Genomic DNA, 14357 nt, shown 5'->3' with positions numbered 1-14357 from the left:
TAGTCTCTCACTGTAAGAGTGACTGGGAAATATAAGATTTTAGCTGAGCTGGCAGAGTGGCTCAAGTGGTAGAGTGCCTGCATAGCAAGTGTGAGGTCCTGAGTTCAAAACTCCAGTACCAACATCACCAAAAAAAAAAAAAAAAAGGGTTATCAATTTGGATTGGATGCGTGGCTCAAGTGGTAAAGAGTAGAGCACCTGCTTTGTAAGGGTGAAGCCCCAAATTCAAACCGCAGTCACAGCAAAAAAAAAAAAAAAGCAAAAAGATTTTAGTTGACTCTCAATAGGACCATGCAGAAATGGGGATTTGCTATTATAGAAAAATGGGAGAAAAAATACAGGGAGGTCTCTCGTAAAAGTACCTTACATGTAGTTTGCATTTGAAAAATATTTATTGATTCATTTTTATAAACTGTATCATATTTTTAAGTGGTATCATCCAGGTTATTAATGAAGATAACAAATCCAAAGATTTCCCTATCTTTTTATGTTTTTTACTTGATGGTAATGTAGTATATCATTGTATTAATTACATCTAAAATAAGCCTACAAAGAAACAGCTTAGGTAAAACAGGGAATATATTGGAAGAATCTACATGTAAACCCTAGGAAGAAACAAGCTTAAACAGAAGGAAAGGGAGAAGTTCAGCCACTGGTCAAGAAAACATGAAAGTGAGAATTCCACTGGAAAAACACAGGTTATTTGTCGTCTCTGCTTCCCTTTGTCCTTTGACTTTATTCTCTCAATGCAGGATGCGTTTCTTCCCTCAGCAAAAAAACCTATATCCAATGACATCTCCCAGATTTTATATCAGGGTGAGGCTTGAGATGACCTCTCTTCCTAAGTCTAATAATCCTGGAGAAATGGCTTCATTAGACCCTCCTTGGTTAGGTGTCCACCCCTTGACTATGGTCAAGGGACTATCAGCAGTGACAAAGCTCTTCTTGTTGCCATCATGATAGAACTGTGGGAATTGAAGGAACAGCTCTTAAAGGAAAAGTCTGTGCTGGCCACACAGTTAAATAGGTGTCCACTATATGTGATGGAAAGACACAGGTTAGTGGTCTGAATTAAATGAGTCATAAAGGAGAACAGGCTCTATCCTAATGCATAAAAAATGAGTTACTTTTTAATAAACATCATTTAATAGGGCTGCAAGGTATACAATGCTTACTATGTGTCAGGTATTGTAACATCTATTTAAGATACTGAGTCATTTCTTCCTCAAAGCTCTATGAACTAGGGATTATTATTCTCTTTTACAGATGGAAAAATACAGAGTTCAGAGAGATTAAAGTAATCTATCCAATGTCACATATCTAGCACATAAGTTATACTTGTTTTTTAATTCCACAGTGTCTTTACACTATCAGGGTAATACACTGCCACAATACTTCTCTGTTTTGGGTTGGGAATGATGAGATATATATATATATATATTTTTTTTTTTTTTTTGTAGACAGGATCTCTCTATGTAGCTCAGGCCTTGAACTTATGATTCTTGCTTCAGCCTCCAGAGTGCTGATTACAGGCATGAGCCATCACACCTGGCACAATGACAATAATTTGTTATGAAGCAACTATTAGCTGTTTTTTTTTTCACCTCTTGGTTCTGCTTTAACAAATCTATGTGAACTTGATAAGGCAATAATATGGGCTATTATATTTAAAATTTTTAATGTATCTGATATTTTTAAGCACTTCTTGACCTAGATCTGTGTTAAGAATGATGATGAAATTAAAGACATATACAATTTAGTTTCTGCCTATGGTGTTATAGACAAGCAAACACAATTATTATTTTGCAGAATTAAAAGTCCAGGAAGAGTAGCCTTCAAAGAGCAATATGATCTTTGTTTAATCATGTCTTCAAGGCTTTCTCTGTTTCTCTGCTGTTCCTAGCATTCGCTTCATTTTAAGGCTAATTCCTCTTGTGGTTGCAATATTGCTGTGTACGGCAATCCAGCTGACTTACTCATCATACCTGGAGAAAACCCTCTCTCTGGTTCATAGACTAAAAATCCCTCTCTTCTGTCAGATGGTGCTAGTTTTCTCAAGGACTATAATGGTTTTAAGAGTACTAATTAGAATAGTCGGGGACTATTCTGATTCTAGTATAAGCCAATCTAATATAACTTAGTTCTAAGTCATACTGCAGTGAAAAATACACCCAAATTTTAGTGGCTTAAGCAGTTAAAGGTATATCACTTAAATTACATTAGAGAAGGATGTGAGTTGTTTTATGTTGTCCTTGTTTGGGAACCTAGGCTGAGATGGAGACTTTACCATCTTTAACAATACTGGTCTGACTGGTATACACTTATAACCCCAGCTACTTGGAAGGCCGTGGCAGAAGCATAGCAAGTTTGAGGCCAGCCTGGGCAATACAGCGAGACCCTGTCTCAAAATAAAGAAAATAAAAATGAATTGGGGTGTAGCTCAGTGGTAGAATGCTTGCAAACCATGTGTGAGGCCCTGGGTTCAATCCTTAGTACTGCCAAAAAACAAGAATGAAACAAATCCCACCCCCCCCCCACAAAAAAACAAGTAACAACGATAAACAACCATTCCTTAACCAATACTTGTCTTGAGAATGGGTAAGAATAAACACTGTAAGAAGTTATAATGGCAATTAAATGTTCTACCTGGAAGTGACAGATACCACTTCTACCCATAAGCCACTATAGTCAGTGGCTATAACTAGTCACACTGTTCAGCCCAACTGCAAAGAGGGATGGTGTAGGAAAGCATAATCTTTTCAGTGCCTGGAAGGAGAGGGTAAGCACTAGAAATCTCTATCATTCTGGGAATTCATTTACTGTTGATTCAGGTAAATTGAATTGTCCTTTTATAGCTGTAGTTGGGATGTTTACAAAAAAAAAAAAGCAAATCAAAACAAAAACAAATGTATTAGTGAGAATGAAATGGAATGGGAGTGGATGGTGAGTAAGAAGTCAACAGTGTGAAGTATATGCTGGTTTAACCCAGTGAAGAAGGCAGAAATTTCAACCACAGAGCTAAATCATAGGGAGAGAAAGTCTGGCTTGTTTCCTCAGCCTTTAAATCAATCACATCATTTACTCTTCTGATGGGAAAGATTAGCTCTGGCTTTTTTAATGACTGGGTGTATATAGAGTTCCTATTCAAGGACTTGGCACAAAAGTGACTTCAAACACTTACTGGATTTGAAAATACAGACCATTTTTTCATATTTCATTTTGAGTTACTGTCAGTGGTATGTCAAGTTGGCTAAATTTATGGTTTTAAAACTGGCAAACAACAATTTATCTAGTCCAACACCTTTATTTTACAAATGAGAAAACTGAAGTCCTAATGGGTAAAATCATTATTTCAAGGTCACATCTTCTTGCTCATGATAGTAATAGTACTACCCTCTGTATTATTTCCTGTTAAATGGAATATTGTAAGTGAAATGTAGTTACAGCAACAATTTAAAAACAGCAGGAATAATTAGAGGTTATTAAGAATGTTTCTGGAGCTGATACTCAGTTGGTTTACAGTGGTAGAAATGGAAAAAATCTCTAAACTATTTGCTAAGCAGCTTTAGCTGAGTCTCCTCAGAGTTTCAACCACTCTTGGGACCCACAGACCTCCCACTATCATATCAGGATCCACCTCAAAGGTTTGATTTGAGAATTAAATGATGGAGGAAAGAGCTGAGCATGGGGCCTCGTGCTTAGCAATATTACACCTTAGCTATTATTTTTATTAGTCACAATAAAAGGGTAGTAAATTTCAAACTAGTTTCTACATGAATGTTCACAACTTAGGAAATGTGATAGCATTCAAGTTCATTAACTTTGATCTAGGCAATCTCTCAATAAAATGGCCACTCACGTACTCACCTTAACTTTCATTTTCATCTTTTCCATTGTCTAAGCGTTGACTCCTTCTTGCTCCTCACTCAGGTCCCCACTGCTCTGGTTGATGACTAAGTATTTGACCCAGACTGACCTGTAAAAGAAAACGTACTGACAAGGTCCTGTTAATTCTCAGTAAAAGAGATCATGGAGAATGTTCTGTACAACCTTTTGTTGTACAGAAATTGTGTGTAATATTGGGGATAAGTAAAGATAGGCCCAAGGCTTAGTTTGGTGAAGGAGGAGTGAAGGAAAAGATGGAGCACTTTTTGCTTAAGCAAACACCAGAAATTGGGAGTGATGAGACACAGAGGCAAGCAGCTGGAGTGAGAAAAGAAAGGGAATGAGGGGGTCCAGCAGTGGTGTGGGAGGCTTGAAGGTTTGGCCAGTGGTGTTTCAAAGTTTTGGGGGGTGCTTTCCCTTTCAGAAAATTAACCTGACAAGAGATAGACAAGAGTTTCAGGATACAGTCTCTTTGGAGAGAGATTTTTTTTTTTTTTTTTTGGTGGTGGTGTGGGTTAAATTCAGTGCCTTGAGCATGCTAGGCAAGCCATACCCCTATTCCAAGGGGTGTATTTTTTTTTTTTTTTTTTTTTTAAAGCCGTGACTGTTGTCTGCATTGAAAGAGGCAGGGTAAGTGAATTTGCAGGAAATTCACTATTAGCTTGGATTTATTCTCAAATGTCAGTAGTTTAGCTGATCCTTCTTCCAGTTCTGGGATGGTAGCTAAATCCTGGGCATGCCCTAGAAAGGGGTCTGATAATAGTGCTGTCACTGGCTGAGGAGCACATTGGCTTAAAAAAGAAGAAATTAGAATTGCTGAAGAACTAGTTTCTGACTGTATTCCAGAGACATTAAAGTATGATAGTTTAATATACATTATACTGGCCTATAAAAACGCATCAAATCCTTGACAAACATTCCTAGGACTGTTTTTGATTTTTCCATGGGAAGGAGGTGGGGAAGCTAAGTATAATCTCTACGTTTTTCGGAAGGGAAAATTGAAGGGCCAAAAACCCCAAAGCAAAACAACCCGGATGTTTGGAGGCAAATCAAATTTTGAATTTGGAGGTCTTGTAGTATTATACTGTGTAAGCTATACTACTTGTTAACCAACAAACCGGAAAGGGTTCTCTTCTTCTTCAAAAATTTAAAGTTACATATACTTGTTAAAATAGTTTTAAAATGATGTGTTGACACTAAAAAGTAACCAGCTCTGACTTCCAAAAATTTCGTAGGCTGGGAGGTGTTGCTCAATGAGACAGCACATACTTAGCGTGCGTTTAGATCCTGGGTTCAATTTCCAGCAACACACACACACACAGAGGATATGAGCTCGGTGGCTCACGTCTGTAATCCTGGCTACTCGGGCTGAGATCAGGAGGACCGTGGTTGAGATCAGGAGGACCGTGGTTGGAAGTCAGCCAGGACAAACAGTTCGAGAGACCCTGTCTTGAAAAAGCTCATCACAAAAAAATGGCTGGAGGGGTGGCTCAAGGTGTAGGCCCGGAGTTTAAAAGTCCCAGTACCGCAAAAAAAAAAAAAAAAAAAAAAAAAAGTAGGACTGATGGGACTTAACCTTTAATCCATGCGTAAGCTTAAAATTTCCAAACAACCAACGTGTGCGACTCCTACAGCAGAGCTTTGTTCTGTTCGAAGCTCAGTCCCGATCCCTGCGTTGGACAAATGGTTATTGAGTAGGTCTGCTGAAGGATGATTCCCAAACTCTGAGTGGAACATAATTCTGGTTTTGCCGGTGTGTTGTGTGTGTGACCGTGGGTCACTGTAGCGTCCTCAGTTCTCTCTTCTTGCAGGGAGATAACAATCGCACAAATGGCTGCAAACCACTTCATGGAGTGCTTTTTATTCAAAGAGCTGACAACGAACCGTGGCCAGAGAGCCAGCAGAGCTTCCCCGGGAACCTGGGCTGCTCGGGGGCGCGAGGCTTTTCTTTCTTTTCTGTATCAGCAGTGTTTTCCTTGCACTTCTGTAATGCACTTTCTGGCCCCGAAAAGTCTCAATAAATAACTGTGAATTTATGAACGTTATTAGGCAGATTGCATTCCTGGCAGGCCACTTGCCTCTTAAATCTCTCTTTTCTGCGATCCTTTTACTACTTAGCATCTGAAAGGCCGTTCCCACTTGCTCTGGCCTAAGTACCCACGATATTTACTTAAAAATACCTACGCCGCCGAGGAACCGCTCTTGTCTTTAGGGCACCATTCCGCCTTTCCACAGAGCTGCGCCCCAGGCTTGGGATCTGGGTCCCGAGGCTACAGGGAAGAGTTGGGTACGGGAAGCTCACCATCCGGCCCTCTGATTGGCCGGCTCGCACTCCACTCACGCGCTCCTAAGCTCTGATTGGCTCCGACGGCACCCCTCGGCCCGCGACTACTTTGTGTGCCGGGGCGGCACGCTTGGCTCCTTCAGCTCCGCTCGCGGTCTGGGCTGGCTTGAGCTCGCTCTTCGGCCCACTGCTCTGCTTCGCGGGCGCCAGGAATTCCCCGAGTCCGAGCGGGTAGGAAGCATCCTAGGGAAAAGCCTCTCCCTCCCTCCCCGCGTTCTCTCTGCCGTACTCAATAAACTTCCGCCTCAGAGGGGCTGTCGCAGCCCTGGGTCGGGAGAGGTCGGGCTTCGAACTCAAGCCCGTGTGTGTGTGGGGGTCTTTCTCTTCGAGCGAATGTGGAAACAACGCTTTCACAGGCTAAAAGACAGGGCTGCACTGAGCCCCTGTGGCCGCGATGCCACTGTGCGAGCGCGCTGCAGCCGAGCGGCCGGACGCGGCTGCAGGGACTGAGAGGCTGAGCAGCAGTCGCTGCAGCCGCAGCCACCGCCGCTGTCCTTAAACACTAGCAGGGCGCCTCCTTCGAGCCAGCCTCCCAGTCCCCACCTCGGGAGCGCCTCGGGGAGCTGGCTCCGCCTGGAGGTGGCTCTTCCCGCGGAGGGGACCCGCGTCCCCTCAGCCTCCGGCCTTCAGGCGGTAGAGGGCGGCCTACGCCTGTGTGCGAGCCCCGGCCGGCGCCCGCGCGCAGCGCTGCCTTGCTGGAACCCTGTGGTCCCGTTGAGGCCCGCAGCGCAGCGCAGCGCAGCGTGGCGGGGGATGCTGCAGCTACGCTGTCCACCCGCGCAGAAAAAGGGGGCGGGGAGGAGCCCGGGCACATGCCAGGGTCGCCGTAGGAGGCGGCGGCCGGCGCATGCGCGCCCTCTCCCAGAAGCCTGGAATGCTGAGGGGCGCGCGCCCCCACTCGCTCGCGCGCGCACGCCGGCCAAGGCTTCCCCGGCCTGCGCTCGTGGTCCAAGCCACTCCGGCGCGTGCGCGCGTTGTCTCCGGCAGACCCGAGTGGGCCGGGTTCCCTCGGCTTCGGGGCCCCATCATCCCCTACCCTCTCCTCCCGCCCCCCCACTCCCCCCACCCCCCCACTACAGTCAACCTGTCCCCTCCCTCTGCTCGCGGAATGGGGCCGGCGCTGCTCAGGGTCGCGCGCTCGGGACCCGGCTCGCGCTCGGTCTCGCGCTGTCAGCGACTGCCCGGCTCGCGCCGCCTCGCGCTTTCCCTCAGTCAGTGGCGCCGAAGGCTCCGTTAAGCAGCGGCCGCGGTTCCTGTTTCCGTTTCTTCCTCTCCCTTCAGTCGGGAGTAGCATCCTCCACCCTGCCAACCCCTCCCACTCACTCCCCCAGGCGCCGGGCAGCTGCGGCTGAGGGCTGTGGCCAGTGGCACTGTTGACGGGGGACGGCGGAGACCGCCTCGCTCTCCCGCCTCGGGTAAGGGGGCGTTAGGGAGCCGGGCCCCGCGTGCCTCGGGGTCTTGGGCTTGGGAGAGCGCGGGATCCGTGGAGGCTCCCGGGCTGTCGCTTCTCTTGTCCCCAGGCGATCCCGGGCCTGTTGCTGCAACTGCTGCTGCTTCTCCAGCGGCTCCCGGAAAAGTGGGGAGGGAGCCCCCGGGACGCGCCGGCGGGTGCCTTGGCGCGGCGCGGGCAGGGGTGGGGGGGGCACCCGACGCCCGACACGGGACACGGAGCGGCGCCCGGGCTGCTCGCGGCGTCGCGCATCCTCGCTCAGGGCAGGGGCCGGAGCGGAGGAGAGGACAAGAGCAGGGATGGGGGCGGGGGTGGGAGGTGTCCCTGGTCTTCCTCAGCTCCCGGTCTACACCTACCTTCCCTTTGGCCAGCAGCTCGGTCCCTGTAGTCACGGACCGTGAGGATGCCTGTGCGTTATGGGGTTCCCGTGAGGGCTTTTCTGGCTAGTGATCGGAGTGAACCCGCACAAGATCCGCTCCCGGCGAGGCGCCCAGGCAGGGCAGTTAATGGCGTGAGTGCCTCAGAACCTACCCCCGCCCCTTTGATGTGCAAATGACGAACTGGTGGCTTTTGAGTGTCTAAACTTATTTGGGAAGGTTACACGAGTCCATGTTTGTTAGTTCAGTAAGGTTTGTCCTGCCAGAGTGAGTGGGTTGTCGGGTGCAGCACCTGTTCTTTTCTGGATGTGGGGATTGCAATCTTCAGAGAAGCATCGTATTTCTTAAGTTCAATGGCATTGTCGTGGTTAGGATTTATCTCTTGTGAGCTTTTTACGTTTTGCCTTTAGATTGAAACCTTGGGTAAAGGAAGGAAGAGGTGGTTCCCCCCCTCCCCTTCTTTAGTCTGAATTAATTTGCACGTTGCTTAAGTCAACTTAGGAAGGTGGACTCAGGAAAGCCAGACTCTGCAGTAGAGAACGCCAAACCTCAAGGTTTCTGGGAACAGTTGCCGTACATGTTTTTTAAGTTTTAAAAAATTTATTTATTTTATCAGTTTAAACTTGTCACAGGTAACTGACTTTGGCTTTGCTCTATAGAAACTCTCAGCAGGCTTCATTATAGTTTTTCCTACTTGTTCTTCTTAAGTGATTTATTTTCTTGATTAAATTGCATGTTTTATGAATAATTTTTAAAAGGATGCATCATATAGAAAATATGTTTGGAGAGAAATGATATACTGAAGTAATGGAATGCGTTGTCTCCTTTCTTTAACTTTAAGGCATCTAATTAATACCCTGTGCCAAATAATAAGATCCCATACATTGCTGTTCTTGTGAAATATGAAGTGTGTATAGGCACTCTTAATTATAAACACTGCAGTTTTTCACGAATTCCAAGTATTTGAGTTTTGATTTTGCTTAGTTTGTAAAAATGTAGATGAATAGGTTGTAAGGAATATACAAGGGTGGTTGGAGGCACGGATTTTCCTTTCGCTTTCTCTATAAATTGAGAATTCTGTTTGAAGAGTTGAACAGCTGGAATGACAATTGCATAGATTGCAGAAAAAGATGCAAAAATGTGTCTTTGATCAAATAGTGAGTTAATATCAAGTGTATCTTGTGGTTTACTAGGATAGTGATTCAAAATAATTTAAATATGGAACTATATAGATTGTACTTTAAGGATTTTATTGAATTTAACCTTACAAATAATTTCTGTTTAAGATGTATAGAATTAGAAAAGCAATCGTTCAGATTATGTTCTGAATTTTTGTTTTCGCACATTCTAACCAGTTATTTTTAAGGAATAGGAATTGCCTTAAAAGTGGTGAATTTTGTAATTTGCTACTGGGTTGGAAAACTTGTGTTTCTTGCTTTTTTTTTTTTTTTTTTAAGTCCAGTTATATTAGTAGGTTGGTCTGGAGGGGGAGCTAGTGCCAAAGCAAAGTATAGTTTAATAGATGTTTGAACTTTTAAAACACCTAAAGCCAGATTTTTATAACCAGGAGAAACACAAAATTTTAATTAAAATAGTAGAGGAACTGATGTGGGCATATATATATATATGTACATATATACTTGTGGCGTATGTGTTGTGCATTTAAAATTAGCTTTAAAATCATAATCTGAAATAACGAAACCAAGTGTTTGTTTCTTGAATTTCTCATGTAAATTTAATGTGATAGAATTTTCTTAACCTTGTGCAGTGCATCAGAAGTGAAGGTGGTGTTCTTGACCCTTTGTGCATGTTATATATTAATTTTTTTCTTTATAAGATCTGGAGTCCTAAAATTAAAAAAAAACAAAACCAAACCACACAACCCTTAGTAGAGTCTTGTATGGACAGAGATGTTAGCTGTGTAGTAAGATTGGTGTTCATCAGAAGTAGTGATACTTTTGAAAAGAAATGGACCTTTCAAATATCTGGAGTGCAGTATCCCAAGGTCACTTCTTAACTGCTGCCTCCTGTGATATAATGCAGTGAGTCCAGCTGACCTACTAAATTGAACTCATGCCTTTGAATATGAAGCAGTTATTTTGTGATCTGTGGCACTTTATTTAAATTTATAAACTGTAATCAGGCATGTTGATTTACTTCTGACCATTCATATATTATTTAAATTCAATCCTAGAATTGATAATGCTGCATATATTAAAATCAATAGTCATTCACTTTTCTGAAGAAAGTGGTTGTGAATTTTATTATTCATAGCTCTTCATTGTGTATATAGAACTCTGTGCTGATACATTTTTGAAAATAGATTCCTTTTTTTTTTTTTGGTGGTGGTACTAGAGTTTGCCCTCAGGGCTTCATGCTTGCTAGGCAGATGCTCTACCTGAGTCACTCTGCCAGCCCCTGTTTACTTTAATGGTTATTTTTGATTTACTATAAATTGCACTTAGTAAATATCTTGGTTTAATTAAATGATAGGTGCATACAAACTTAAAAAAAATCAGTAAGTTTCTTTCTTTTCTTTTGGTTGTACCGGGGTTTGAACTCAGGGCTCCACACTTGCAAAAATAAGTTTCTTAAAAAAATAAATCAAAACTAAGATTCTAAACAACTCAGAAGCCAGCAGTTTATTATTATAGTACTTTAATATTCTCAATCAACACCGGTTCTATTGGCACTGTTCAGATGACATATCAACCTTATGTCTTCTATAGTCGCCAGTAGTGTAGCATTTAGAGGATCAGTATAGGATTCTGTTTGGCTCTTTAGTGTTCTCTGGCTTATGTTTCTTTACCAGACAGTAGAATGAATTGCAGTTTGAATTGTTTTTAAATTGTAGCTCCTTATAATGAGACAATTAAACATGTCTAAAAGTAAATAAATATTTACAACTGATTTTTAAAAAGCCTTAATCTCCATAGAATAATATTGGGTATGTGTGTGTGTGAATTTAAAATGTTTTTAAATTCATTTAGTCTCAACCTTCCTTTCTCTACATTCCACTCTCTTGCTTACATTACCCTCCTCCAACCATCCTTCACCATCCTATAGTTTTCTTTTTGGAATAATTAGGAATCAAACCAATAAAGTTAACCTTATCACTTACCTGGCAGAGGCTTTTCTTCCTTGATTAAATTGTTTTATATCACTCTCTAAAATATTCTGAACGTATAACCCATATAAACTTTATATTATACTGTACATTTCCTTTGAAAGGCAAATGGGGCAAATAGGGCCTATGGAATTATGCTATGTTTTTCAGTGTAAAAGTTACTCTTGTACACTTCACTGAAAGCGGAGCTAAATAGGGTTAATTTCATTTAAGTTTTCTTTCGGTAAGACTTTATTTGTTAAAACTTAGTACCTCATATTACTTTGTGTGTGTGTACTACTGGGATTTGAACTCAGGGCTTTGTGCTTGCTAGGCAAGTACTCTACCACTTGAGCCACAATGCTATCCCTTTTTGCTTTAGCTTATTTTTCAGATAGGTCTCAGTTTTTTTGCCTGTGAAGGCCTTGGACTGAGATTCTCCTATCTTTGCCTCCCGAGTAGCTCAGATTATAGGCTTTTGACACTAGGCTCTATCCCCCATTATATTACTTTTTAAAAATAATTCTTTGTAACAGTTTTGACCAAAAAGTGACAATGTGAGGGGAAATATTCCTTAAATGAGTTATAAAATCTTGTTAATACTTAGAACCAGAATAAATTTGCCTGGGGTATAAATAATATTATCAAATTATCAAACTATAAATGCAAACTGGTGCTTATAAGTGACCTGATTTTATAATCATTTTTGTAATTCCTTAGTACAGTTAATAGTAATATCTTGCTTACTAATAAATATGGAAAAATATAACTTACAGCTTCTTTTTTTATTGGGGGTACTGAGGTTTGAATCACCTCTAGTTTGCTAAACAGGCACTCTACCATTTGAGCCATGCCTCTGCCCAATTTGTAGCTTCTTTATTTAAATCCACAGTCTGGGACTTTGGAGTAATCAGTAAAGAGAGGGAGATTGAGAGAGGCCAAGGATTGTACCACATAATGAGCTTGTCTTATTTGGAGATAAGGGAGATTTCTTCAGTTTCTCTTTATCCTTCTACTTTCTTATGCCTACTTATCATCCTTCCCAAGCAGTGTAGAAAATGTGGGAAAGATCATTGTTTATTTTTTTCTTAGAGTACATAGAGCATTTCCAGGTATAACATTAATTCTTATGTTACAATAGGTTTAGTATAATGATTTTACTTTTTTGAGACGATAGACAAGAGACCAGCAGAACATCAGTTGTGTAAGGTTTAGTATTGTTTATGAAAACTGATTTTGTAACTCTGTAAGAAAAGAGACACGGGGATGGGGTGTATGTACTAGCTCAATGGCAGAGATTGTATTTAGCATCAAAAAACAAGTTGAAAGAAAAAAAAGGATGGGTATGGAAGATACTTCGTTCTTAAGGGGAATGTATCACTTTATTGTTCTACTTAATGTTTAATCCACTCTTCTAATTTCCTCCCTTCCTTCGTTCCTACTTCCTTCCCAACCTTCCTCCCTCTCTCCATCCCTTCCTTTCTTCCTTTCTTCTTTCTGTACTTTTCTTCCTTATCCCCTTCTTCTCTCTCTCCCTCCCTGTCTCCTTCCTTCCCTGATGTTATGTAGTCCAGGCTAGTCCTGAACTCCTGATCCTCCTTCCTCAGCCTCCTAAATGCACTATTATACCAGGCTATCTCTTCCATTATTTCTGTTTTCATCTATAGAGTTCATCTATAATCTCCCAAATGCACTACCATACCAGTTTCTCTCTTCCATTATTTCTATCTTCATCTATAGAGGTCTTGATTATAAGAAATTGGTTTTTAGGAAAATGATTTCTTCTCCTTGGTATACCTCATTGCAATAATATAAAAAAATGGAATTTTATGTCTATTGAAGAAAACTCTAAAACAAGCAACAGTATTTTCCACTGGTGAGAGTATTGTTATGGGAATTGCAGGTATTAGCTAGTTATTGTGAAAAGTGCACAAGGAGAAAGTGTTTGACAATTAGAGCCCTGATCATTTGTGATCTGAATGATTCACTTTTTCAAAACACTGAATTGTGATTGCACCTAAGGGAGAAATAGATTTAGTAGAGATTGTATTATAGTTTTTATGTCTTGAGTTCTTTGAATAACTATTTAATTAATTTGCTTAACAGATGTCAAAATATTGTAATTTCGAGAAAATCTATTCAAAATTAGAGCTAAGCCAGGGTAAACATTTTTCTTTGTTTTAAAAAAATTTTTTAGATTTTCCTTTCTCTTTCAGAAAGTTTCTAGGGCTTAGGAAGGTGGTAATTGAGATTCTTGAGGTCCCAAAGACCCTTCCTTATCCTTGATAAATTGAGCCTTAGCAGTATAAGGAGTGGAGATTTACTGAGTAATCCTGAGTGTTTCCTCTGTCATAATTTAGGCCTCCACTAATAAAAACTCTTGTTTATTTTGAAGGTCCAAATATTAGAAGTGTCAGCTCTAAGGCTCTTATAGGTTTGTCAAGTGTAGGTACAATGAGATATGCGATATTATTTTTAATTTGTAAGTAAGCAAAGAATATTATGTTCTCGATGCTAAATTAATTTGAAAATATTACTAAGAATGAGCCAAATAATGAACTAAAGGAACCTGCTATTGTATAATTAGGAATAGTTCCTTATAATAAAAAGATTGTATTGTTTAAATTGTAACACAAAGATGTAATGAAAATGAAATCAACAAAGAAGTCTGTTTTGAAGCAGTTTTGTTAGACCAGATAATAAGTAGAACACATCCTTTTTTTCTATAATTATCTGCAGATACTTAGAGGAATACAGGTAGTACCTAAAAAGAAATAATGACAATATGTGTTTTAATAGGAATTGTGTACAAATTTCCTATGTGTACAATTCCAGTCACTTTCTGTTTCCATTGCAAATGTAAGGTTGGAAAGTAAGTTACCTAACTTCTAGAAATTCTGAAGGGAAAAGGATATGAAATATGGAAGAATACTGGTTTCTTTGTGTTTTAGTGACACAGTTCTTTTTTGACATTTATTTTCCTGAGTGTTTAAGGTCTTAAAACTAAAAGTCAAGTTACTTACTTATTTATTTTTGTTTGTTTATTAAGACAGGGTCTCACTACGTAGCCTAGGGTTCTCCTGAACTCTAGATTCTCCTGCCTCCAACTCCTGAGTGCTGGAATTATAGGTGTGTACTTGGCTACTTTTTTAAGTGAAATGTGTGGATTTTTTTTCTTCCTCGTTTTACTGAAGT

General features: G+C 41.1%; 2 protein-coding genes across 4 annotated transcripts in view; one reads left to right on the top strand and one right to left on the bottom strand.

Annotated features, from left to right (window-relative positions):
* The window catches only part of LOC141421396 (uncharacterized), a 29794-nt gene extending 22271 nt beyond the window's left edge, over positions 1-7523 (bottom strand). The window contains exons 1-2 of the mRNA XM_074066965.1: positions 5155-7523; positions 3868-3976 (exon numbers count right to left, since the gene is read on the bottom strand). Coding sequence (XP_073923066.1) covers positions 6732-7523 — 792 coding nt within the window. The 3' untranslated portion in view covers positions 3868-3976; positions 5155-6731. The remainder of the gene's footprint in view (positions 1-3867; positions 3977-5154) is intronic.
* Positions 6262-14357, top strand: part of Fut8 (fucosyltransferase 8) — a 289757-nt gene continuing 281661 nt past the window's right edge. For 2 of the 3 annotated variants that reach the window (XM_074067766.1, XM_074067771.1), the window contains exon 1: positions 6262-6400. The gene's annotated coding sequence lies outside the window, so the exon portion shown is untranslated. Of the gene's footprint in view, positions 6401-7369; positions 7645-14357 lie in introns of those variants that run through there. The other variant, XM_074067767.1, reaches the window with a different exon arrangement.

The sequence above is a fragment of the Castor canadensis genome, chromosome 3 (assembly GCF_047511655.1).
Source record: "Castor canadensis chromosome 3, mCasCan1.hap1v2, whole genome shotgun sequence".
Classification (NCBI taxonomy): Eukaryota; Metazoa; Chordata; class Mammalia; order Rodentia; family Castoridae; genus Castor; species Castor canadensis.
This window is presented reverse-complemented; position numbering and strand designations above follow the sequence as displayed.